The sequence below is a fragment of the Drosophila virilis genome, chromosome X (assembly GCF_030788295.1).
Source record: "Drosophila virilis strain 15010-1051.87 chromosome X, Dvir_AGI_RSII-ME, whole genome shotgun sequence".
NCBI lineage: Eukaryota > Metazoa > Arthropoda > Insecta > Diptera > Drosophilidae > Drosophila > Drosophila virilis.
Genome location: NC_091543.1, coordinates 18,827,716 through 18,855,449, shown reverse-complemented (window position 1 = coordinate 18,855,449; position 27,734 = coordinate 18,827,716). Strand labels below are relative to the sequence as shown.

Here is a 27,734-nt window from a genome sequence, read left to right as displayed (position 1 = left end):
GCAGCACAAACACTGCCCTGCCCGAGGGGGTTTTGCGCTTATGCAACTTTTCATCAACAATGAAAAAAAAAAAGTAGAAAAGCTAAAGTACAAATCCCAAAAAGAGCAGCGCTCCTTACCCCCACTCACGTGCCACCCTGATGTTGCCCTGTCGCAAGCCCGCCCGCAACATTCGAAATGCCATCACCAATGTTAAGACCAAAACTAAACACACGCGACTGGCAACTGGCGACTGGCGACTGGCGACGTCGTCGGGTTTGAAATTGAGTCGTTTAAGCCGTGCCCCCTGTCCCAACCAACCCGCCAGGCAAGCAACCCCACGGCCAAACTCCATCAATTGCAACTTCCAGCCCGCCCACACTTTGTGCCTCTGAAAATCCCAAGAAAAACAGTTTGGCAACCAATTTTAAAATCATCAGAAAACATGAACTTCACAAATTGAAATATTAAAGAAAAATTGTTTGAGCACAATTTTCATAGAAAATATTTTTCGAAATATTTTTGCATTAAATCTCAAATAAAAACAGGGAAGGATTCAAACATGAACTATATTTGCTTTCTTCAATAAAAATAATCCCTCAATTTTTTTTGGTAATATTCAGAAGATGTACATACACCTTTTTAGCCTTCGAATGTTCATCCAATATTCACAAAAAATATAAAGAAAAGTAAATAGAAATTTCTTAATTTATAAAAGAGAAACGAACAAGCCAATAAAACAATTCAAAAATGCAAATTTTGCCCAAATTAGCAAAATCAATAAAAGTTTAAAAACAGTTGAATAAACAAAAAGAAAAGAACAATATAGTCTTTTAACCAAGTTTTCATGTTAATCAATAAATATCCAATATTTATTTGATTTATTTCATCAATATTTTGATTATTTTTGAGATGATTTCATTTAAAAAATATGGTGAGCATCTCGAAACTCTTGAAAGAATGAAATCATATACATTTTTTCTATATATACATATACTTGAGGCTCTGAATAACCCGCAATAATAACCTAACAATCCTTGACGTAACGTACCTCTAAAATTCTTAAAATCATTCAAAACCGATTCATAGAATATATATATATATAATAAACAAATTTGTTTATATTTAGTAGCTGGGGAATTCCTGATAGTTAATTGAAGTTCATAGAACAAAAGAAAAGGATGATTTCAATAATTTATAAATTAGGAATCGTTTCCAAATTGTTAAAAGTTGAAGAAAAGTCCTCAAAAATTGTAAGCAAAATAGTCCCCCAAATAATTCGATTATAACTTATTTTATGCAAACCACAACGAATGTTAAATGAAGTTAAAAGTTGTCGTTTGCAAAATGCGAAATGCACACGATATTTGTAATACATGATTTTAGAACTGATTTCTCTCAGTGTACTCACTTTTGCACTCGTTGGCATCCCGCGCGGTGGCCCTTCCCCAGGGCCGGTCGAAGTAGAAGGGTTTGCAGCGGTCGCAGTCACGCCCGGCTGTATTGTGGCGGCACTCGCAGCTCAGCTGCCCGTTGGAGTCCTGCGAGCACTTGGAGGCGTGGCCATTGCACTTGCAACGCCCGCCCACGGAAAAGTCGGAGATGGCATAGTGAAGTCCGGTTGCTCCGGCGGCGGCGACGGAGAGCGTCTGCGAATGGGAGGCATTGGACTCGATGTTGTTGCCAGCCAGCTGAACGCTATATTTGCCGGTGCGCAGATCTGCCGGGGCATCAATGGCCAGCAGCGCCTGGGGATCGGGCTGCTGCAGCCGATAGAAGACAATGCGTATATCGGTGGCCGTCACCCAGTCCTGCAGCACGGGCGAGGAGTCCAGGTCCCGGGCCGAGGGCCGGCCCTCCAGCGTGCTGAAGGCAATGCGCGAGGCCACGCCCCCGTTGCCATCATGGCCATGTCGATGGGCGTCACTGCAGCGCGCCTCCTGCTCGTTATGCTTGGTGACGGTGGTGCGAGTGGGCCGCCTAAACAGCCGGCGGCACTGTGAGCTGTAATACTGGAACGGTTGCCAAGTCTGGCCAAAGTCGGAGCTCTTGAAGATGACCAGCGAGTCGGGGCGCGGTGCACGCGGGCAGAACTGCAGGCTCACATAGGTCAGCTCATACTTTTTGCCCAGCGACAGGGTCAAGGTGACATTGTCGCCCCAGGAGCTGGCCAATCCGCTGCCGGCATAGCTGGCGCCAGGCGCAATCGGAGCTGAGCGCCAGCAGGTCACATTGTTGGGATTGTTCAGATCGGTGAGGGCGCGCGGCGGAAAGCTATTTGCCTCGCAGCTGTGGCACTGCAGCTCGCTGCTGCCGGCGCGGCCCTGATCCTGGTATTCGCAGTAGCGCTGCGGCTGCTGCTCGCCGCAACTGCTGCTGGCCGTGACGGGCGCATCGTAGGCGGCATTCACAAAGTCCGGTATGCAAACGCGCGCCTTGTCCTCATCGTAGCAGGGATCCTCTGCCGGCGGCATGGCGAACATTTTGAGGTACGCATTGTTGGGCTTGGCCAGCGCCGAGCAAGCGCCCAGGGTCAATAGAAACAGTTGCCAGCGCTGCATGGCGCAGTTCACACACTTTCACTAGCACAAGTCACCCGAAAAAAAATACGTAACTGTTGTTTTGTTGCAAATCGCAAGTTGCAAGTACACAGATTGGTTGCGTTTATCACTGCCAGGAGGAGGCGTCCCGAGCAGCGCGCGCAAGCGTTTTTAGGCTCTTTTTTTAGGTGGACTCCGCGAGTCGCGTAGACGGAACACAGTTCGTCGGTGGGTCGCTCGGACGCTCGGTTGCTTGGTCGCTTGGTCTTCGGTTAACGTCAAGTCGGCCTGCCAGTTCACAGTCGACTGTTAATCGTCGTGCACGAAGCGCGCGCGCCAGCCCACGAAGTCAGCGACTGTGTGTGTGTGTGTGTGTGTGTGTGTGTGCGTGTGTGTGTGCGCGCGTTTGATCGCGTCTGCCTTTGTGTGTTCGGCAACATATATATGTTGCGAAGAGCGCACAGCATCAGCTCAGCATCCACATTGTTGCTGCTGCTATTTTTACTTGGCTGTGCCAACTCACCACAGCATGCGCTCTCTGTAGCTCGCTTACTCTCTCGCTCTCGCACTCGCTGTGCCTCACTGGCTTTGCGCTGCGCAGTTGCTGGCGCTTGGCAACATTGCTGCTTGCAGGTGGTTGCTGTTGTTTAAGCAAGCAACATTTGTTGCTACTGCTTTTGCATGCCTTTGCATCTATTTTATAGCCCACTTGGCGACACATTTTGTGGCAGGCTGCTGCTTCTGCTGCTGCTGCTGCTGCTGCTGCTGCTGTTGCTGCTGCTGTTGATGTTTGTTTGTTGTTTTTGCGGCCATCAAATCGCGTCCAGCCGTCGACCACAGTGCAAATCAAAACAACGCCAAACGCTGTCCGCTGCGGGGCATGCGGCACAGAAGGCGTCGCTTATGTCTTCTGTTTGCCTCTCGATTGCTATCGGATAATGAAGTCGCCAAACGGCTGCAACGGCTGCCTAAGTTATTAACTTGTCGTTAATGAAAATCATCAATTTCGAACAAAACACAAGAGGGCGACAGCCAGGTGAAGCAAGAAGGGGTGGAGGGGGGGGGGGGTGGGTGCATAATTACGTGATGCGTGTATGCGATGGCTTCATTAATGCCGTCGTTGTCTCCTCTGCCGCAGCCGCCGCTTCAGGCGCCGCACTGCCTGCGACTCACTGATAAGCGTTTCACTTTTGCATGGCAGCAGCCGCCCCTCCTCTCACCTCTCCCCTCATCACCACCGAATTCCCTTCGCTGCGCGCAACCACGACCATTGTTTGCTTTTGCTTTGTAATTAGCTGGCTCTGCTGCATTTGGGCGTAGGCGTGCTCGTGGGCGTGGCAATGACCGCCACAATCGAAGCAAGCGCTAATTGTTCAAATTCTCACGTTATGCAACACATAAATTCATTCGCGAAAATAATTAAGAAAAGCTGCGATAAATGCTGCAATTAACTATTGAAATAATGACAGACGCCTCTAAAATAATCGTAGCACATAGCTGGATCAATACTGTTTAGGGGGGAACACGGGGATGTTCAATAAGTAAAATATTCTAACTATGTGTATACCATACGAGTTTCTTGCAAAATTTGACCCCAGATATGCTCAAAAACAGAATTAGACTTAGATTTTCTCAATCGAATTTTTGAAAACAACAATCAATCTGCGCGGGTCACAGTAGAGCCAACGTTTAAATACCTCTTAAAGTTTCCGAGATCGATGCGTTCGCTCATTGTTCACATAGACGCGGAGACATGGTTAAATCGACCCAGTTGCTGATCAAGAATTTATATATATATATATATATATTAGCGGGTATAGCCCGGCCTTGCCCGAGGTACTTATAAAATAAATGCTATCAAAGATCTTTGAAAATGCGTTTAAAAACGATCGGATGGTCAACAAACGACATTCATGCAACCGTTTTCCGCCAATTTACCACTTTTGTGGGTGGAATTTCCGAAATCGCTGAAACACGTATTCATTAAGTTCATATGTAGAACTTTGAAAATAAGTAAGAAGCAAATCGGACAGAAACTCAAAACAAAAATAAATACTAAATAATTAGATCCGCCAAACAGAGGAGTCATTGGGCATACATAGCTACTTAGATCGATGCAGCTGTTGATGCTGATCAGGAAAATATATACATACATATGTACATTGGATTCGGATATGCCTGCCTTTGTCTGTTGCGCACATTTATAGGAACAGAGTGTGTAAACTTATCGAGTGCATTGTTGCATTTGTATATGTATCGATGCATAAGTATCGATAACACTTAATTATCTCTCTGGCTTTTTCTTCGGCCAATTTACTAAAATTGATGTCGCCCATTAGATGGCTTATTATTTGAGCTCGAAGGAGGCATGTCATTTGTTTTCAGTTGCACAGGACAGCCCACGCACACACACAGGCACACACGCACAGAAACACGCACACATAGACTGGGGTTAGGCGAGCTCATTTCCGCTTCCTTTGTTGTGGGTCAGCTTCCTCAATGGAGCTCAACGGCTCATCAGCAGGGCTTGGCTCTCATATGTGTGGGCTCATCTTGTATCCGGAACTTTTGCTTTATTACCTTGGCGCCAGTGGGCGTGGTCCATGTGTGTGTGTGTGTGTGTGTGTGTGTGTGCATGTGTGTCAAAGCTGCAAACTCTTGCTGAACCCGGTCGCAACTTTGGCGCTTAATGAGAATTGCATTGTGTGTCTCTGTGTGGTTTTCGGATTTTGATTTCGAGTGGCCGGCACAAAGGCGAGCGCCTTGTGCTGGGGGCCAGGAGTAAAGTCCAAGCGGCTTTCTGTTTGCTTTGTTGTTGTTTTGTTTGTTTGCTGTTTTGTTTGTTTTGTTTGCTTGTCTCGTGGCTGGCCGGCGGCAAGATTTTTAGATTATGACGCTTTTGCCAACAGGCTCCGCCAGCTGAGGCGATGGGACAAACATTTAGTTGGAGGCAGCTCATCTTGTTTTTGTTTATTGTGAACTGTCTCCCTCTCTGTCTCTCCGTCTGTCTGGCCCTCTCTCTTTCTCGCTTGCAGCGCGCTCTCTTTCATTTTATTGGCGACATCAATAAAATGCGACATTGAACCAAGTCGCGGGCGCCCTGCCCGCAAGCCCTCCACCTGGACGCCACACTTGTATATTCACACGGATGTAGCTCACAGGTAAAACGGCTAAAAGCACTATAAAATCCTCTGCCCCTTAACCCGGCGCCCGCCCACCATTCCTGGGAACGGGTCAGTTTTTTGGTCAATGTTTATCTCAACATTTTGTTTGTCTTTTCTCAAAAGGTTGTTGTTGTTGCTGCAATTGTATCTCGATTTTATTGCTAGAGCTGTGAACACGTGAAAGGCATTTGCCGGCCGAAAGATGAGAGAGCGAGCGAGGTAGAGAGGGGGCGAGAGAGAGAGAGAGACCGGATTGGGGCAATATATACCCGAGCCACCCTCGCCGGCGGCCCAGCGGGCGCAGTGCAACTAAAACGCACAGATAGATGACTAGATTCCTATCAGCGTCAATAAATAAAGTTTTTAAATGGAACAAGAAAATAAATATATGTCTCCGAGTGTCTCCTTGTTGTCACTGTGCACATCCAGACGCCCTGGCAGCGCGTCTATGCCGCCGCACAGTGGCCTGATCTTGCGAATTTTTCGCTTAAATTTGCAATTGCAATTAGATTAAATGCAAGGATAACCTTAATTTAACTAAGAAAAAACCCGAAGTGACCGAAAGCTAATTTATCGCTATTAATTATCTACTCATTGCTTACAGCTTAAATATCAATCTATTCCACTTCATTTTCGATACTAATATTAACAATCGATAAAAAAAAATCAGAAGTTGAAGAAAAGTTATAACATATCAAAAGCCAGTTTTTAGCTATCGATTAAAATAAGTCGATTAATGCTTATTGAAAATCACTCACATGAAATTCGTTAATTTTCTATTAATCCATAAGATTGATATATATGGTGTTATTACCGCTTATTGATTTTCGATACTTATCGATATTAATCAGTCGTTAGCCGACGGCGATTATCGAAATTCACCCGCATGCCACTTCAGCACAACATATAATCAATAAGCCCGATATTGTTATTGCTTAGTTTATCAATCAATCGACTGACGATAATTATCAATTTTAATCTGTCGATAGCCAGCACTCAACTATTAGCCATTTCATCAAATAATAATTGTTATCGATTCAAATAATCGATAAATACCATATTGTTACCGCTTAGCTTATCGATCATTCCACTGTGCAACTCCATTTCGGACTCACATTTAGTCGTTTTTTTTTTGTTGTTTACCAGCTTCTTTCATATTGAAAAAGTTTTTCGAGTGTCTATCGCTGTGTCTCTTGCCCTGCCCCCCTGCCTGCTTGCTAACCCCTCTCGCTGGCTCCTGCCTCTCTGTGGACTGTCTGTTTGCCAGTTTTGTTTGTTGCTGCAACGCTTTGTCTCTTGTCTTGTGCAATATGCGTCGTGTCTTGGCTGGCTGGCTGCCCCGGGCCTGGGCGGGCGCGTATCTAAAATAAGGCTGCAACTGAGACTCATGGGGCATCGATTCCAGGCATCGATTCTAAGCATCGATGCACACATACATATGCACATGCAGCTACTTACATTGATTTTATAATTAGCCATGTCAGCAGCCAGCAGCCAGGCAGATGGCCAGGAAGGAAGGAAGTAAGCTGGCAGAGAATTCAAAGTCAACTCGTGGCCATAAAAACAGCCAATTACCTTCAAGACTCATTAAGTACTACAGCCATTCTAGCCCGCAGTCACTGGCAGCTGAAAAGGGTGCTCTGTGTGGGCGTGGGGCGTGGGGGCGTGGTTGGGCGGTTTGCCAAAGGGCTGCTTCTGTTAGCTGACCGTTACAATCGAATTAGGCGCCGCTCGCAACGTTAAATGCAATTAAAACTAGAAGATGTTGATTACATTAGAAGTGCAGGCAGCCAGGCCGAACTGTTCGGAGTGAGAGGGTGGTGGGGAGGGGGTGCTGTCCAAAGAGTGTGACCAGTGCTGCCACAGAATTTCAAACACATTTCCCCAGTTGTAGCAGACTTTCCCTTGCTGTTGTTTTTTGTCTCTCGCCTTTGGCTACCGCAGCTTTTTGTTCATAATGTATCCTTTTTTTTCCTGGCAGCCAGCCCTTCGTCTTGCCTCTTTTTTCGCCTTGCAAGAAAAAGCGCTCGAAAATTGTTGCGGTTGACCAGAATTATTTTTTTAAACACCAAAAAAATTACAATGTAAAAGCCAGAGGAAAGGGGGAAAACTTTGTCAACGTCCTGCTTGGATGGGTAGCGTGGACAGCGAGGCGCGTGGGGTAGGCGGTCTGATTATGCGAAAAAAATAGCCAGGCAGCCATCAGTCATGTGTGTTTGTGTGTGTCGCTCCGTTGCCTGGGCATAAATCTGAAATCCGCACACTAATTTGTGCATGATAAATTATTTATGCCAAAATGGAAGTCAACAGCAGCAACAGCAACCAAAGCAAAAACAACGAAAACTGGGCGCAAGCGTTTGGGGCAGCACAAAAGGACTATGGGGCAAGTAGCGGGCAGCGGGCAGCGGGTGATGGGTAGCGTTAAGGGTAGGGGGCATAAGCTGCAGTCGTCACCTAATCCCTTGAAATTTTCACTCAACACGAATCATTCATAAAAATGTTGCAAATTGAGCGGCCCGTTTGGATTTAGGCCGCAAGTTGCCACAAGGTAACCATCGATGGGGCAAGGGTATTTGATGGCCAAAGGGACGGGGATGGGGGGTATTTGCCTGTTAACTTACACGAGCGAAAGTTTTGTATGCATAATTCATGATACAATTTGGGCTTCAATTCACATAAAAATAATAAATCAAAATATGTTAAAGCTTTGATAAACGTATCCATACAACAGTTTTCGAGCGGTTGTCGATAGAAAAATTATCCGTAGAATAGTTACCGATAGAACAGTTATCGATAGAATAGTTATCGATAGAGCTGTTATCGAAATAACAGTAAATCATATAATAGTTATCGATATAGCAAATATCAGTATAACAGATATCGATAGGATAGTGATCAATAGAGCTGTCATCGATAGCACAGTTACTTGGCATTTATCGTTAGGGTAGTTATCAATACCTCAGTTATAAATAGAACAGTTATCAATATAACAGCTATGGATGGAATCGTTTTCGATAGGACAGTTTGCGATATAACCATTATTGATTAGCTATAAAACAGCTATTAAGAGCTATTGATAGAACAGCTATTGTTATGGCAGCTATCGACAATCACATTATCCATGTGGCAGTCATCCATACAACAGGATCCATGAGCCAGTTATTGGACTGCTATCGATGGTCAGTACTTTTGGTGCGACTCTTAATCTTACTGTAAAAGCTCGGTTTTTTCCCACGTGGGCTCTACATGTCAATGTCATAGTCAGGGGATATTAAGTCGACCTAAGTTGAATAGGGATACCACATTTTTTAAGCTTCATTTTTATTTTCTATTCAAATGAGAAGACAACAGAGCTTGGTCTGCCTTCATGTCGTCGCAGACTGAGCAGGAATCCGACCTGAACTTACCCAGCAGATATTAGATTTATCTACAAACATGTAGATATTTTATAATATTAGATATATACATATAGATATTTTATATTACAGGAAGTGCTTATAAAACTAAGTTGCCTTTTAAAGTCAAGAGGTTTTTGGTTGATTTTTGAAATTTTTAAATACAAATGTCTGATCCTTGACATAATGGAAAACCAAAGCAGCCCACTTTCTTCCAGTTCAGAGTTTAAGCGTCAGCATATTTGGCAGCTTATACATGAGCACATCGTGTGTATTTTGCCTGAGCTTATGATTTATTTGCCGAACAACTTGAGTTTATATTGTTTTCCAAGCGAACAATGCACACTTAATCCATTGTTTGCCCAATTTTCATACCATAAATTAAACTTTAAGAAATTGCTTTTCCATAAACAGAAAAAAACTGAAGTCTATTTAATTGCCTTACAGGACACAGGATTAATAATTTTATTGAAGCGCAATTTATTTTGCACCTGAAGGCTTTTAAGCCTTGTGAAATTAAAAATAGAAATGCTTTGTTATAATACTTTAAAGTTAATCCAAACATATTATATTTATATAACTGTTTGTTCCATTGAAACAGCAAGCTTCAGCGATTTTGGTAATTCCACCCGTTGTGTCGGAAAATGCGTGAGAAACTTTGTAAAAATTTAAATTTGGCTCCGTTTGGCTCCGTTACCTTAAATAATATAAGAATGTTTCTCAAATATCCCAAATCATAATCATCTTCATTATAATAATTGCCCAATATTATTATCATTATTATCATTTCATTAATATCACATATACTAAAACTTTTGGATGGATTTTCATATTTGATATTATCATAAAGTCCGTCGCTGGCAGCGACTTTACTGCAACAGCTGCGCTGTCATTTACTGGCACGTCTCTTGTGAACCTGCTCTTAAATGGAAGTCATCAGCTAATTGATTCAAGCACCCCCTGCCCATGGTCTGTGGGGCTCTCTTTGTCCACAGACTTACAAAATGCATTTAGCCTGCTGCAGTTGCTGTGCCAGCTTATTGACCAAAATCCTTGGCCATAATCAGCTTCTGTTGCACTCAAAGTCATTTGCCTGCATCTGTGTATGCCTTTGAATGCGTGTGTGTGTGTGTGTGTGTGTGTGTGTGTGTGTGTGTCTTGTCTGTGTTGGCCACTTTGGTGCCCGGCAGCTTCAGCAAACACTTGGCGCCAGCTGCTGCTGCTATTGCTGTTGCCTTTCATTTGGAGCTCATCAAACGGTGGCCACTTTGCTGCATGCTGCAAGCATTTGTTGGCTTCTGGCTCTGCCTCCTATTGCCCCGTCGTCGGCCTCTGCTCACCTGAGCTGGCAACACTTCCGCTGTCTTTCACCTACTGTGTCCTGCATATGCTCAGGTGTCGAGCATTGTGTTTTTCCCGGGCGCTGCTGTTTCAATTAGTGCACAGACATCGCCTACAGTTCGCTCTGCCGTTCACCTTCCCCTTTGGCCACTCATTAGCAGCGCTTGCAGCTGCGGTCTGCGGTGCTTGTTTCCGTTTCCATTGCCGCTTCTCCACCACGCTCCACCACAATCCCCTAACTGGCAATTGGTGCATGCTTCGTCGCCTGCCCGTCCTGACGGTCCCAACTGTCCCGAGTGTACCGAGTGTCCCGGGTGTCCTCACTGTACCTGCTGTCTGGTTGGCTGAAAAGCTATTGTGAGCCTTTTGCCAGGGCTTGCCTCTGGTTTTCTCCTCATTTCGTTAGATACCGCCCCGTCAAATGCTTAATTATTTGCAATTTTTCGTAGCATACTTTTGTGTGCCCGGCATTCAAATTGCTTCGCAGTCTATCTGCATCTCCCTCTCACTCGCACTTAGCTGCCCGTCTAGCGGTCGCTTTTGCTGCATGCTTTGTGCATTTATAATCATTTTTCATAAATGTCCTGACCGTTGGGCAGCGCGTTTCAAGCACATTTACTGTGACAGCTCTCAAAGGATTAGGACGTGTTTCACATTTCATAAAAGAGCGCCGAGAGACTCGCGCAATCATGTTCACAATGATGATGATCATGATAATCGTGATTATCATGCTGCTGATGGGACCTGATGTCCATCTGCTGTCTATGTCACCCACCAGAAGCGATGATTGCTCAGCTCGTTAGTGGCAGAGGCCAAAGCAGAGGCAGAGGCAGAGGTAGAGGCAGAGCCACTCGCATGCACTCTCACTCTCTCTCTCTCTCTATCTTTGGTATCCTCATTCATCTATGTTTATTTTCATCTCTTTTCACATTTGTTGCTTCCTTTTGTTGTTGCGTTTCATTTTTATCTGTTCGCTGCTTTTTGACTTTTAGCAAAAACTGATTTTAAGCCGCTTACCCACAGCAACAGCAACAACAACAGCAACAACAACAGCAACAACAACTGCGCCCCACTATAAGTACCGTTTTCGAATACCTATTCAGCGTGTTGCCTGCCGTTTTACGTAGTTTGGGTAATTGACGTAACAGGAGATTATGCAGAACGTTGACGTCGACGTCGACGTCGACGGCGACTGCGACGTTACCGTGAGCCGCACTTTCTGAAGCAGCGTTATGAATAACGCCAGCTTTAAGTCAAAACTACAACAAAAACAGGCAACACGACTAATTGACAGAGTTTTGAAGAGCGAAAACAAATTAAATATAAACAAACATATATATGAATATATTTAAATATGAACAGAAATTTCAATTTACAAATTTTTTAGCTATTCAGTCCTAATACATAGTACATAGTATTATGCTAAATTATTTACTATCTTATATTTTTAAAATAATTGAAAATTATTGAAATTAAGTGTTTAGCCGGATTTTAAAATTCCATTGTATATTGAAAAGAAGGGCATTTTTAAGTTGCCAAATAATAAATATTGTTGCAGGCGTGCTCTTGACAAGAGTGCCTGACTAGAATATACCCTGGACGCAGCTCCAAGCTGTATCAGGCATGTATGATTATTGGCTCCTTAAGAAGGAGATGCATAGAAATGGAGGGACAGATGTAGAGACGGACTAGATCGACGCAGTCCTGATCTAATAAAAATAAAGATGCCCCCCCCCCCCCTCTGTCTGTTGCATAGTATAACAAGGGAACAGTATACCCACTTTCAAACTTTTTCCCAAGGATTCAGTGTAAGAAACTCTGAAGTTCTTCACAGACTTAAGACTCTCAGTTGTCCGGGTTCAGCTGTCTTTGATTCTGATTCAAACATGCCAAGCAAAAAAGAAAGTTAGCTTAAATATTGGTTCATGTCGTGCAATTAAAAGTCCTTTGGCAATGGTCCATGCAGAAGCCAGCGGGTGAGGGGGATGGGGATGGGGGCGTGCCAAAACTCTGTTTTTATGCGTGTCTAATGATGCGTCAACGAAGCGCCTGTCGAATTTTTGGCCGCATCATCAAATGAGGCGTCATTAAGTAATAAGTCTTTCAGCCGTGTCCAAATCCGAGTCCAAAACGAAACCGCGTGCAAAAAGTTGGGCCAAAAGCTATTAAAAGTAAACCTGCTCAGCGCCCAAGCTAAAAGCGCTTAACGTTTTCATTAAGCAGGGCTGCTGGCTGCCCCCAACAAAAAGGGAGGGGGTAGCGAGGGGTGGTGCGAGTTTAAGTTTAAAGCGCGCTTGCAGTTGCAAGTTGCCATGTTGCCATGTTGCTAGCTGCCAGTTGCCAGTTGCCAGTTGCCAGTTGCCAGTTACTGACTGCCCAGGCAGGCAGCCAGTCAATCAGTTAGTTTGTCTCTCTTTGTCTCCCCCTCCCGCTCTGTCTGTCGCCTACTCAAGACGTGGCACTTCCGTTTCCGCTTCAAGTGTTTCTGCCACCAATCTTCACGAAGAAGACGCAGCAGCAGAACAAGAAAAATGAGCATTGCACCAAACTGACAACACTTTTTCTCCAAGTGTTCTGTTTTTTTTTTTTTTTTGGTGCTTGGTGCTTGGGCGCCGCTTTTGATTTCGCTTTCGTCCATTGCGCATGCAGGAGCCACAATAGACGCCACGCCCCGCCCACCCTGCGCCCGCCGCACTTTGCTCCTTTGGGGATTTTGTTAGCCTGTTTCCGCCTGGGCGCGAAAAGTGGTTTCTATTTATTTATTTATATCCCCATTGTGCAGTTGCAGTTGTCAATGCATTTCGCCCAGATCCCGCGCTGAGTGGAGCACTCCCTGGCAGCCGGGACGGGCGGCTGAAAGCTGTTGCCAGCTTACAGTTCGATTGGGCGTGGCCGTGCAGCACGGAGAAGCATTAGATGTGAGCGATTTGGCAGCTAAGCGCGCGCTAAGCCGTCAACTAGCGAAGGGATTAGCCGGCAAATCCCAACAGAATTTTAGGCATTTGCTCTTTTTGTGAGGGGCAGTGGGACGCGTAGGACTCACAGGTGTCAAGGCTGTGGCTCAACAATAAGACCGAAAAAAAAAAACATATTTGCGCCTAGCGGGTATTACCCGGCATTGCGCGGACCACGTTGCATGCTTCAAATTTTAGACATCACATTTCCATCCTTTTCTGCCCGTGGGAAATTTAAATCTTATAAAAATATGTTTAAAATTTATTGACAACGGAATGGGCTGATCGGTGAGGTAGACAAAGAAATTTCTTAAAACCATTTTCCACCAATTTTCCGCAAGGGCAGCGGAGCTGCAGCAGCTGCAATGCTGGAACTCGGTTAGACTTCGAGCGGGATATTAATTAATTGATTAATTTGCGGCGGATCTGCTCCGTAGGCAACGCGCGCTAGCTCAACCCTACACACTACTCCAACGGACTTTTTTGGGCTTATCATATGTATACTAGTTATATCTAAACCCTTAAGCTACTTTGTGTAAATAAATAACAACGTGCAAAAAAGGGAAAAACACACATCGAGTAGGCGAAACTTCAGCAAGACTTAATGTCAATTTGTTGAGAGCCCAAGTTTCAGTTACTTCATGAGCTCATCTTATTCTTCTGCCATTTTGATGCGCACACACACACATGCACACACACACACACACACACACACATACACAGCAAGGATAAGCGCAAATACGTTTGTGTGCGGCGAAAGTTTATAATCCTTTACGGAGCTGAGAACTAATTGCAATGTAAATAAATTACAGGCGACATCGGCGGCAACAGTCAGCCCACATCCCTCGCCCGCCTGTCATCCCGCCTAGCCCTGATGCGCCCAGCTACCTCCTGACACAGCGCTAACACACAATATTTTACTCAATATTCAAAAGCAGGCAAAATGCAATGTCTCTCCCTCGCTCTTTCTTTCTCTCTCGCACACTCTGTCACTCTGTCGCACTCTGTCGAAAAACGCTTTCAACTCGACTTAACTAACTATTAAGCACTACTTCAAGTTTTACACAGGATATATGCATGTATTTGCACTTGGGTTGTCGTTGCTGCCTTTGCAGCATTGACTTTGTTAATATCCTACAATTTGGGAGCTATGCATCTATGGCAATGCTTATGTATTGTTAATTCAACTCATTTTCTTCACTTCAATAGGTTGTCGTTCACATATATGGTATTTTTCTAGCCTGTACACATGCTTTGCTATCTTTAATTTTCGACCTGAACTAATTGGGAATTTTAAGATAATTAAAGGCGCATTAGAGCCAACATCTTCTCTTTTTAATTTGCTAGATTTTAATATATATGGCTTTGTGTCTCCGAGACGGAAACATTGTTGACTATTTGTCAACTCCTTTGAAGAATCACAGTTAAAAAGTCACTTTTCCTTTCCTTTGAGCTCTTCTTAGGCTATTTGAACAGGGTAATGCGCAGTCGGCTATGGGCGGCGCAATGTTTAAACTTGTTTTTACTTGTAGTTTGTCGGCGTCGTTCGCAGCTCGTCCTTGTCGTTGGAATTATGACTCTTTCTCTCTGTGTGTGTGTGTGCCAGTGCGTCGTTGTCCTTGTCGATTTACACGAGTTGCAATTAGTGTGCTCTGCCTCAAAGCTCTTGTAGCTTTGGCAACACTTTTCGGGCCCCGTCCACGTTCGTGCTGCCATGCCCTACCCCGCAGCTCCCATTGAGAGATACGGCATGTTGCCAGCCTTGGTCATTGTTTGTGGTTTACTTTTGTGTTACCCAAATGTGCCGGAAAGTGTTGGGCCCGTATGATCCTTGCTCTACACCAGAGCCAAGCGTGTGTCTGTGTGTGTGTGTGTGTGCGTAACTCTCGTGGCTATCAACTGCATCCGGCTGGCATATCCGTTGGGCAACAGCTTTCAGCTTTTATGGCTTTTAAATAGTTGCAAGCGTTCACTATCCCACTGCCATTGCCTTGCCACACCCCCAACATCAACCAACCCCCATGCCCGCCCTTAGCTTTATCCTGCTGCCGGCTTGTGCTTCCTCTTCATCCCAAAGCTGGCCACTTTTGACAGGCTCTTGGCAGGCGCCAAATTTATGACTGTATTAAAGAGTTTGCCGACTTTTTGCCGCACATAATTTTTGCATAGTTTTTGGCGCCCGAGCTGTTGCCCCCGAGCCACCCCCTCATAACAGCCCCTTGCCACGCAGCAACCAACGCCAGCAAAGTTATGTGATTTAAACGTTATGCTCAGTGACAAAACCTGTGGGCGGGCGTCGGCTAAAGTGTGGGCTGTTCTATGGGCGTGACTGCCGCGTAAGTTATGTGCAGCTTCTTGGTAAACGCTTCAAAGTTGCCTCAAAAGTTGACTTCCCCGTCCCCTTGTGGGGCAGCTGAGCTGGTGACCAGCTGCAGTTCCAGGTAGTACACACACTCACAAGCACACATATTACGTATTAATCGCTGCTCAGTTGCAATGTTGCTGTTGCTGTTGCTGGTGCTGCTGTCGTCCCGGCAGCAACACGTTACTCCATTGCTCCAGTGGGCGTGTGGGCGTGCCCCTGCTGTGAGTGTGTGTGTGCAACTATTTAAATGTTGCTTCAAGCCTCATTGTTGGACACGCTGGTGGCCAGGCCCAGCGACAGACTGTGTGTTCTGTTGCATGTTGCTGATTTCCTGTTGCAGGATGTGTTATAGGATATGGTCGCTGTGGCTGGCGTAGGGGGAGCGCGGCCAACGCCTGGACACTGGGCGCACATGCAGCCAAGTGTTGAAACCTCTTTATTTTTGTGCGTGTGTGTGTGTGCTGTCGTTGTAAAACATTGTGTTGCTACTGCGGCGGCAACAACAGCTCGTGAGCGCCGCAATGATACTTGAGGCAGCCTGGCATGCTCGCACTTCATTTGCTTCTTGACGAGCGCTGATAATGCACGCGCTCTACGTTGCTTTTTACTTTCGCCAGCAACAACAACAACAACAGCAGGCACGACAACGACAACAACAACGGTAACGGCGGCAACAGCAACAATTGCCACGACAGCAACTTTGTTGTTGAGCATTAAGGACACGCTGCTTTGCACGTTGCCATTGTTGGGGCTTAGTCAACTCCAAGTCGAGTGTTAGTTATGGCCAGTTGCTGTGGTTGTTGTTGCTGTCTTTCCGTTGTTGTTGATGTTGTTGTTGCTGCTGCTGCGACAGAGGCTGTTGCTGTTGTCGTCTCGAGTTCTTATGTGAAGTGCACTCTTTATGTTAATAGTTGACACTAATTAGGTATGTTTGCACAACAAAGCGCTCCACAACACATTGAATTAGTATGTGTGTGTGTGTGTGTGTGTGTGCGCGTGTGTGTGTGCCAGCAGACATGGCGTATACGTATTATGCTAAGTCCAACAAACAGCACAAAGACTTTGTTAGTGGCGCCGTTTAGGCCGACCCACAATATTGATGGTGCATACAGTGAACACTGGCAATGAGCGCATTTGCATGTCACAGAAAATAAGTTAGACGCAATTGTCTTTCGATTGACATTTCTTGTTTAGACCTAGCGAGATACAATTTTATATTTTGCATGCATCGATTGTTCCTGTTTTGACTTTTTATTATTTGCATTATTTGCTTGATATATTTATAATTGCTTATGGAAGAACTGAACTCTCAAACGACCTTTGATATATACAAGAGGATTGTAAATCCAAGCAAAAGACATTTTAGGTGGTTCAGTTCAGATTTCGAACCAGCTTCCTGCCTTAAGTAGGGTTCGTCAAGCTGGTTTTCCACCTTCGTGCATCCAGCTTTAGATTTGTCATATTTTTTTCAAAATTCAGTTTTAAATTCACAAGAGCGCGTTTTACTCAACAATTTGCAAGCTAAATATCATCTTGATCTGAAATATTGACAACTACAAAATATGGTTAAATAAGTGCAGTGATTAAATCCAAACTTATATGTGTTTTGGAGAGCGGCATTTGCTAAACATTTTTGTTTGTTTAAAGATCCCTTCAATTTCAATTTCATTTAAATGAATCCTATTTGCCAGTTAGCACTGTGCACAACTGTAGCAACAACAGCTACAGCAACAACAATAGGCACATTCTTGCTGTCGTTGTCACAGTTCTTGGCTCTGTTGTTGCTTTTGCTCCACATAATACGGTGTTAAGCATAGAGCACAACTATTACTTAATCATTTTAACCTGTTTAAGCGGCTTAATGTGCCACATGAGTGTGTGTGTACGCTTGTACATGTGTGTGTGTGTGTGTGTGTGTGTGTGTGTGAGTGTTTGTATTTGCCTTGTGCGCCCATTGAGCTGTGAGCTGGGACTCTGGCAGTTGCCAGCTTCACAAAGCTGCTCTCGAGTGCCACACGAGGCATCTTAAAAGTCACTCGAAAGTTTAGGCACCCACTTCCATACACACGCGCCTCTCACACTCCACCCCTTCCCCACTCATCCGCCGTTATTGTTGCATAAAGTGTAAAACTAGCCATGGCTTTGCAGCTCCTCCATTGTCTGGATATGTGTGGCACCCAATCCGTTGGCTATGCAGATGTCGCTTTGCCTCGGTCTCTGTCGCTGCTCCTGCCTCTGCCTCTGCCATGTGGTGGCGCATGTGGTGCTGTGCGCCCCGCTGGCACCGCCACTCAGGCATCCGTTTTTGTTGCTCTTAATGAAATTTTAATTTGCTGCGGATATGCGCAGTCAGTGCGCCTGCGAACTTGGACAGAAGCTGTGTCAGCAATGGACCAGAAACCGGAGACCCGAGACTCGAGACTAGAAGACCAGCTCCAACCTCATCGCCAGCTCCAGCTTCAGCTCCGTCTTCGTCTCCATTTGCATCTGCTTTCAGCTCCATGCGCCACACAATTACTTAGACTTATGTATGATTTATGCCTATGACTCTGTATTCCCTGCATGGCGCTGGTGGCGGGGGGCGTATGGCATGTGGCGTGCGGCATGCGGGAAGTGGCATGGAGTTGGGCATAGCGTGTGTTTACCGTGCTGGCAACATACAATGCATTGCAACTTGGAGGCGAATTCGATGTTTAGCCCAATTTGTTGAGCGTCGAAGGGGGGGAGGCGGTTGCCGCGGTGCGACGGGGACCAGACACATCTATGAAGTAGCTATGGATTTTGGCAGCGTCATTTTTTAACACGCATGCGGCTTTGATGTGCTCTGCAGCGTTGATTGATGGCTAATGCAAAGTTTGATTGAGCACTGAATGCGCCATGAGGCAAGTAGTGTGTGGCAACAGAACAGAACAGAACAGAACAGAACAGAACAGAACAGAAAAAAGAGAGTGTGTTGCACTCTGGCGCAGTTGAAACTATGTGTTTAGAGAACTTCTGCAATTGCCGCAGCAGCCGCCAAATTGGCTGTAAATCTTGAAGCATTCAATACTGAAATCGTTTTATGGCCTGCTAATGCGAGTGCTCGCTCCATTGATTCAACTTAACTCAAATCGAAACGAAACTTTTCACAGCTTCTGCCACAAATCTCTAGCAGGGGCTATTATAAATTATGGGGTCATTCTTGGTGGGCTTCTTAGCGTATTGGGTATACAAAATCTTCATCAGTCGATATGCATATTGATGCCTCAGTTTTAAAGATAATATTATGCAAACTAGCCCTGGTTGCAAGCTGGTTTCCGGCTTGATCCTTTGCCTCGCTTGATAGTTCAATCATCATAAGATAATTCATAAGATTAATCTATGCACAGTACAGTTCTTATACGTATTTGTATTTTGTTTTTCAGATATACGCACAAAGCTAAATAGAGAGCTTCGCTCAAGAGTGGAGAGCTTTAATATAACTACAAAGGGAACAAGAGCTCAGAAGTTGAGCTCTGATAATATATTGCAAGAATATCTGGCATTTGACTGTGAGTACATTTAAACTTTATCATTTAGCATTACACTTCTTGCAATGTAATGGCAAACGAAATGCATAAACAATTTATAAAACGAAAATTATCAGAAAAACATAAAAATGATGAGGCAAGAATGCGGCTAAGCCAGTCTCCAGGACTCCAGGGCTTCCTGGGCATCCTGGCAGTCAGCGAAAGCGACGGCGACACTCGCGGCATGACAAGCTGACATGAAATCTAGAATTCGGCATTAGGTTGGGGACGATCCTGAGGAGCTCAGCCTGACGATGACTGCCAGCGATTTGTATAAAGTTGGCTGCGCCTCCAGCACGCGGGGCGTGCCACGTGGGCTTGAGTTGGGGGCGTGTGCGTTACAAGACAATAATTGTGACTGAGAGCAGCAGGGCAGCAGGGCAGCAGAGCGCTTCTTTTCCATTTCAAGTGTTGGAAATAAATGTGATTACATAGCCCTGCCGAGGGTGGCAGCTTCTGCCTAAGACCCACGGCTCAAGCAATCTAAACGACAGCCAGTCCAGTCCAGTTCTGTTCTCTTCTCTTCAGTTCGGTTCAGTTCTGTTCAGTTCAGTCAGCCAGACAGCCAGCCAACTGCTGGCAGTGATTTGTCATTTTGATGCCACTCGTTGTTGTCTAGCGCCCATAAATAAGCATCTGCAACTCAAGATTGTGGTAACCACCGAAGGTATAAGTATCATCTACATACATATATCTCCAAACATTCATCTGCATTCGTATTGCTAGCTGTCCGCTCTGATACAATTATAATACCACAATTGTCTGACTGAAGTGTGTACACACTGATAAACCAATTGTTATAGTGCAAATATTGAAACTAATAATATTATGTTATATTAACTGAAACAAATGACGGTACGATCACTTTTCCTGCGGCTGGGCCCTGTTAATCTTCGAGATAAATTGATATGGCTTACATTTTTTATTATACAATATTTACATTAACTACTCTATAAACAATACTCATTTATGCATCAGAATATAGTTAAATTATTTAAGCTGCGATTTAATTGGTCACAATTTATGGTCACATCATTAAGATATGGTCACATCTTTAAGATATGGTCACACTTTTTAGATATGGTCACACCTTTAATATATGATCACACCTTTAAGATTGGGTCACATCTGTAAGAAATGGTCACACCCTTATAATATGGTCACATCTTTAAGATATGTGCCTGCCTATTTAAGAATTCTCCATAACGAAGATTTCGACTGCAAAAAGAACTTGGTATAACATACTATATATTATGCGCCTAACTTCCTCAGGGAGACTTAATTAAGGTTACGCAATAAAAAAAATTGCTGACCATCGTAAAAAAATGAAATTTTTATTGATATTTATTGTTGATTGCCAAATGCTGCGTCCGCTCTTTAATTTGTACTTAAAGTATTTTGCTTTGAACAAATAAATAAACATGAATATATGTTGCGCCAGCTCCATAACAACATGGAATCACCCAGCCCCTGGCCGCTCAAGGGCTGTGCACGTTGCTTGCATAAGGCAACATGCCCAGCCGCAGTTGCAGGGTATTGGGTTACACTTTTTGGCCCGCCGGCTGAGATATATCTGTTCATAAATTTCGCGCGCGTGAAATCTGTAATATAAAAATTGTCTACTGTCTCTTTTTTCGTCTTTGTTTTGCTTTGTTTTATGATAACCATTTTTGCTGTTGTTGTTGTTGTTTTTTGGCTTTGTCGTTGTGTGCTTTTGGGGTGGGGGTGACTAGGCGGTGGGTGGTGGGTGGAGTGGGACTGCTGCTTAATAGAACAAATATTGAAACGACTTGGCACACGGGGGTGTCTGCTCTGCAATCTGTAAGCATGGGTTAACAGGGTGGTTTACCTATCTACCTTATTCTGCCCAGCCAATCCCCTCCCCTCCCACACACACACGTACACACGCCCCTTGCTGTTTGTGTCTTTGTGTTGTATAATGGGCATTTCATAGACCATTGACCGGTGGGTGGGCGGCCCACAGCTGATTAATTGGGTTCCATGATGGGCCCCGGCAACCGAACTGAAGCTGTGTCCTATGTCCACGGCGGCGGCTGCTGCTGCTCAGTTGCATGCGTTTAATACGTTTATTAATTACATTCCGGCCGACATTGTCGCTGGACATTGGCCAAGGCACAAAAATGTTGTGCGAAAGGTTCAACAATGTGTAAATAATTGAAAGAGAGCGAGTCAGCGAGAGAGAGAGAGAGAGAGCGCGTTGGGCTGGCATGCCTTGGCGACAATTTAAGTTAATGTCTCGCCCTACTGCGGGCACCTCTCGCATATTTTCGCCAATTAATTTGTTAAATAAACGCATTTGTCCGGCGACGACGTCGACGTCGACGTCGACATTTGCGGCGCTGCCAACGGCAGTGCGTGTGTGTGCGTTAATTATGTGCACATATACATATGTACATATGTGCGTGTGCTGGAATGCGTGTTAGCTACGGCTGCGTAATTGCATTAAGCAACGCTCGTGATCCCCGTGATCCACCTGACCAATTGTTCGATTGCCCAGCGACTCCTACTGCCACGCCCACAGCCACACGCTGGCCGCTGCCGAACATTTCTTATTAATTGATTGGCATTGGCCATTGACGCAACTGCTGCATCAACAGCAGCTGCGGTGGCGACTCCTTTTTAATTGAATTCCACGCTCCCGATGCGTGTTGTGTTTGTGATTTCCTCTCACCAACGCAGCCCCCCTGTCCCTCTTGCCGCCCACAGACGCGCATTTTCATAAATCAATTTTAATTGTAGGTAATTATTGGTAAAGTTTTTTTTCCCCCCATTAATTTCTGCTGCAGCTGAAACCAGACGCTCAGCGCCAATTTGTGTGCCATCGTTAATTGCGCTGAAATTATTATTATAATAGCTTCATTCAATCAGACAACATTTTCAAATCTCCGCACCGCAAAGGGCTGCCGCCCAGGACAACATAACTACTTTAAAGGCTCTTTAATTTCATGTGTGTCTTTAAAGCTGACTTGCTGATGAAACCAGGCTTTATCATTTTTCTTTGAATTGTGTTCACCTATTTGTCGAGCGTTGTGGTGGAATCGCCCTAATAGATGGGTATTTATAGGGTTTTGTGTGGGGGCTTGCAAGTATCAAACAGGAATTAAATCAAACTCGGATCTAATAGAGTTCTAATAGAGTTCCAAATCGGAAGGCTGACATTTATGTATGTGTGCCAAGGCTGACAAGCAGGCATTTGGGTGATCAAGTCTCAGTCGTGCAACAATTTCAACAAGAAATCTATTTATATACGATTAAAATATATTTAAAAAAATGGATAAAAATACCAATTGAGTTGTTATAAGCAATCAGAATTAACATTTTTCTATCGCTTTGTTTATTTTTACAACTGCAAAGCTTTCGCTTATATTCCTGAATAGACACTGGCAAAAATAAAAACCAGGCTTCCTTTTGATTTCGCTTGTTTCTTATTTCCATGCGAAAACTGATGCCATTCATGGCATAAATTGTACCAGTTTTGTCAGATTGTTTTCTAAATTCGTGTCGAATGAGTCCAAAATGATATTAATTTACTGGAAATATTCAGAAGTGAATATACCACAGGGATGGTTCTTCCACCCCCATTAAGGGTAGCTAGCTTTCGATGTCTTATTTGGTATGAAAAAACGTGTATTTTATTGGCCTGCTTTATCGTTCATTTGTTTTATACTTTATTAGCCACATGCAATGCATTTGGCTAATGCTCTAACTTGCCGAAAAAAGGGAAATTGAAATTCATGTTTTATGTTTCATTGGCACTTAACATACGGCAGTTCGAGTTGATATTGAAATTTCTGAGCACTTACTCATTTTTACTCCCCTTCTTTTTCTCTCTTTCACTGTCTGTCTCGCTCGCTCACATGCATTATGCATTATGGTTGCCCAACTAGTTGCTGCGTGTGCCCCCTGTTTTGTCTTGGCCTTCAACATAACTTGCCTCAAGTGGCACTCGTCCAAATGACCACTTGGGTGGTGCTGCCTGGAAACCTTAAACCCTTGCGAGTCCTGGTTTCTGGCTCTGGGGGCGAATGGGTTGACCAGCATCTGGTTTCATCTGCTTCACGTGCCACATTTCACATTACGTATTTCATATTTTGCGGCAATTGTCGTGGCGTTGGGTTCTTCTCTTTTTTTTGTTTCTGCTCATAACCGGCAAATACAAATGGCCAAGTTTATGGCTGGGCCATTTCAATTTCATGCAGCTTGACCAGTACATTTACAAAGTGTGCTCCTTCACCACCCCCAAAACCCTCCCGCTCCTTGCGACTCCTGCAGACTACAGACACTTGAGCTATAACTTTTTGCTCCTTGCTTCTCAATTTCCACAAGGCACTTGAACACTTCGGGAGTTCTTAGCTTGCTTCTTCTTTTTCTTTTTTTTTTTTTCACAGTGTAGCCGCCGGGGTCACATAGTTGTTCAAACTTTAAGTATCATTGACCTTTTCGGGGGGAGGCGCAGTGCGGGCATGGTTTGCCGCAGCCGTAGGCGCAACAGTTGCCGCATTGAGTTAAGCGTCGGCAGCCCAGAAAATTACCTTAAAACATAAACAAGCGCTGGCCAACTGGAGTGGAGGGAAGTGGAGTGGGTCGAGCCAGATGGGGCGGGAGCAGGCGGGCCGGGAGCCTAGAGCGTGCCAAGCAACGTGTGAAAATAATGAGCGGGCATGCTCAACACAAAGGCCGTGCTCCAAAAGGGGTTTCAGCTGGGTGGGGGTAGTGTGAGGGGGTCGGGCCGCTGAAATACAAATATATTTTCTGTATATGCGTGTGTGTGTGTGCACAGTAGTGAGAAAAACACCATCGAAATCCCTTAAAAGTCATTTTCAAAACTCAAAACTCGCTCAGTGTGCGTGTATGTGTGTGTGCATGTGTGTGCGTGTGGGTGTGATTCATCATCCAGTTGCTAAACAAACAAAAGTAACAACAACAGCAACAGTAACTTGTGCAGCAGCAGCAACTGCGCCGTTTATTTTCTGGAAATAAAAATTAATATATGCCGCAACACGTTTCAACTTCCCAGGTGAAAGAGACGGCAACAGTGCGTGCAACAGAGATCGGCAGCAAACGCGTCGCAGTCGCAGTCGTGTGTTTGTTGATTTTAAGCCGTTGCGGGCAGAGTGCACAGGGAGGAAGGGGGGGGGGGAGGGGCGGAGGGGCAGAGGGGCAGAGGGGGCAAGAGTTATGCAGCTTCAGTTGAAAATAGTTTCCGCTGAAAGAAAAAAAAATTAGAAAAAGAAGACGAACTTGCCACGCATGCACGGACAACAACAATAACATAGATGCGCCTGCTCGCCTTGCCACCGTCGCTCATTCCATATCGTTCGTGCAACTTTCTGGCACTGTGGAAAGTGCATGATTCAGCTGGTCAGTCGATGGCCACGCCCATTAATTACGTGCAGTGTGAACGGCAACGCAACAAAGCAGTTAATTTGATTTGTATTCCTGCCACTTGTCTGCCACCGGCAACTGCATTAAGAGGCACGCCCAACCCCCGCGCGAATCTGCCGCTTGTGGCACACAGACAAAAGACGGGCAGCAATGGCTTTAGCTTGCAGCTCCTCGGCAAAGAAACGAAATGCCTTTTAAGATGCCAGTTGAAAAATTGTTATAAAAATCTCCTCGCTGTCAAATTCAAGCGAGCAACAGCTGATGGCAAGCAGCCCATTTATGTTGTGCGCTTCATTTATATACATATTTATTATTTAATTCTCTATTAATCAATATTAACTTCTGTAGGTTACATTAAGTAAACTTCATTTACATTATATTTAGCTATAAAAAGAAATAATTCAATTAGGCAGGATTTAAAAACCGCACGAACTGAAAGTCAGTTTTAAATATCCCCGAATACAGAATACAGATACACAGCTGGCTGTCAATCCTATTTCTTATGCAATAAATGATATATCAAATGTTCAATAATAATAATAGACATATATTAATTATAGACACATACATATATATGTATACCATGGCTTATATAAGCAAATATTCTGCAGTTTGATCCTATTTCTTATAATAGTCAGATCGTAATTGGGGAGTTTCCTCCAATTGCCTTTAACAATTATTTGTGTTAATCTAACTTTTTGACCAAAACTTTCTATGTTATAAGTAAAAAAACACGCTGTGCCGTTTTAATCGGTTGAGAGTTCTAAGCAAACATAAAATCTCTTTTTACTTGTTGTCTTGTTTGTGTATATTTTTTTTGTTTTATTATCTACCTTATGAAGTGGGACATGTTACCCAAAATATGTGCTCTATACTTGCCACATGCAAAAATGTATAGCATGCCACGTTGATTGGATTCGCTTTACATTTAAGTTTGTTCAAACATAAACAGGTAACAGAAGACAAGCTTAGTCAAGGCTTCTTACGTGGAATACCCAACCGAACTGTAAACAAAGCGCACACAACTTGAGAAGTGTCACCCAAAATGAGCTGTCAGAGCGGAGGGGAGGGGTATTTAGACGTGGCATTAGTAAGCGCTCAGCTGAAGAAACAAGACGGAGACGGAGAGGTAGAGGGAGACGGAAACTATGCACAACAGATGCTAGTTCAGATGCATGCACAGTGGTGCAAAGTTATTGAGCTGCAAATAGTTCATGTAGTAGTTCACCTATTAATGTTCCTTTACGGAATATTAATAAATAATACAATATAATAATATGCCAGTGACAACTATGGCCTTCGACTAGGACATGGGCTGGGTCTTGAAGTCGGCTCCTCGCTGTTCAGTTGCCACTTGGGCATATTTAAAGAAAGGTCATTGAAAAAGAATGAAGGGCTTAGAAAGTCAGTCTGTTGGGTTTTAATTCGAAGTTCGATGTTCGATCTGCTCAACAGAAATTTATATATGTGAGAAATTTATTGGATGTAATAAGAAAATAATCTCTATGCCAATATTTAAATGTACATTAAATTAGAGCTGAAGTCCTTTTTAAAACCTTATTGATTTTAGTGAGACAAAGAATGGCATAGAAAGTATAATACTTATAAATAATGCCCAATAAAGATTTATGTGTGATTTACTGGAGATAAATTTGAAAATAATAGAAATATTTTGGCAATTATGTGGACATGGTGGGCGTTGGGCATGTGCGAACGCAGCTGGAAGCCAGCTATGTCTGGGGTACTTGGGCGCGTTGTGTGCAATGAATTGCATTTATTTTGGTTGGCGTAATCGTAATGAAGACAACTGCCGGAAAAAAAGAAGAAAAACGAAAATAAAACTAGTAGCTGCGACAAGGACACGGCCTAGACAGTGCAGCGCCAGTCCACACTGGTCCGAGTCCGGATGAGGGTAGGGTTCCGTGTCCGTGTCCGGGTGTGGGTGTGGGTTCCTGTCCATGTTTGTTTGTTTGTCTGTTTGCCAACTGTCTGGGCCAGCAAACAGGATAGGCAATAAAATAAGCAACAAAATGAAATGGCTGCAGACATTGTCAGCCGGCGACGGCATCTTGGAGACTGCAGCACCTGCCCGCAAAGATATATGGAGCTAGTTGCCCAAGGAGGCAGCTGAGGATGCCTCGGCGTGGGCGCGCATCCAGCTTGCGTTTACGGCTTCTTCTTCTTATTCTTCTTCTTCTTTTTTTCGCCTGTCGCAAATAGTAAAAATATTTACCAATAGACGAGGGCGTTACTCGAGCTGCTGCTGCTGCTGCTGCTGACTCAACTATCCCACTCAATCTATATCTAGTTCTCCATCTCAGTTTCGCTTTGGCGCTGCCTCGCTTGCTCCTGGCCCGCTCCCGGCTGGTGGCGCCACAGCTAACGAGTGGCCTTTGAGCGGCACGTTCGTGTTTAGACTCTTAACACATTTTTCGGTTCGCTTTCGTTTCGACTCAAGTGCAATCAGCAAAAGGAGACGGACAAAGGACGCACGGACGGACGCACAGACGGACGGACAGCGGACACTACTTGGCCGGGACAGCGGCACGTACTGCGTTGTCTCGCCCAGACAGTTTGCAAACAACAGACTGAAGCCTCTAAGCCCAACCCAGCCCAAACCCCGCTCCTCGCTGGCACATCCCTGCACTGGGCTTAGCCAAAAAGCTATCACAGCTCGTGCCGCCCGCCTGGCTTCAGTTCGTCCTTCCGGCGGGTCTTCAAGATAAAAACTAGTGGATCAGCAGCACTTAATTACATGAAACGAAAACTGTTAACATTTCGTTTCAGCCACTGGCAGCCTGTTTTGTACTCGTGGCCAGTGGTAGGGAACGGTAAAGGGGAAGGGAAGAGGAAAGAGGCAGGAACTAGAGGGCTGCTCTAAGTGGCCTGCACCATTGTTATAGCCTGACTAGGCTCATAAAAGAATTGAGTGATAGCATGTGACATGATAATCATCGTCAACGCCAGCAAAACTTTGTCCAAGCTGTGCTCACAAGGCGCTGTTGCACTGCCCGACAGAGAGATAGAAAGAGAGAGGGGGAA

At 44.6% G+C, this 27,734-nt stretch overlaps 1 protein-coding gene across 2 annotated transcripts in view; it reads right to left on the bottom strand.

Moving 5' to 3' along the window:
* Nucleotides 1–2,833, bottom strand: part of NetA (Netrin-A) — a 48,800-nt gene extending 45,967 nt beyond the window's left edge. For both annotated transcript variants that reach the window (XM_015170833.3, XM_002055711.4), the window contains exon 1: nucleotides 1,391–2,833. In XM_015170833.3, the coding sequence (XP_015026319.1) occupies nucleotides 1,391–2,540 (1,150 nt within the window). In that variant the 5' untranslated portion in view covers nucleotides 2,541–2,833. The remainder of the gene's footprint in view (nucleotides 1–1,390) is intronic.
* Between the last annotated feature and the right edge of the window lie 24,901 nt (nucleotides 2,834–27,734).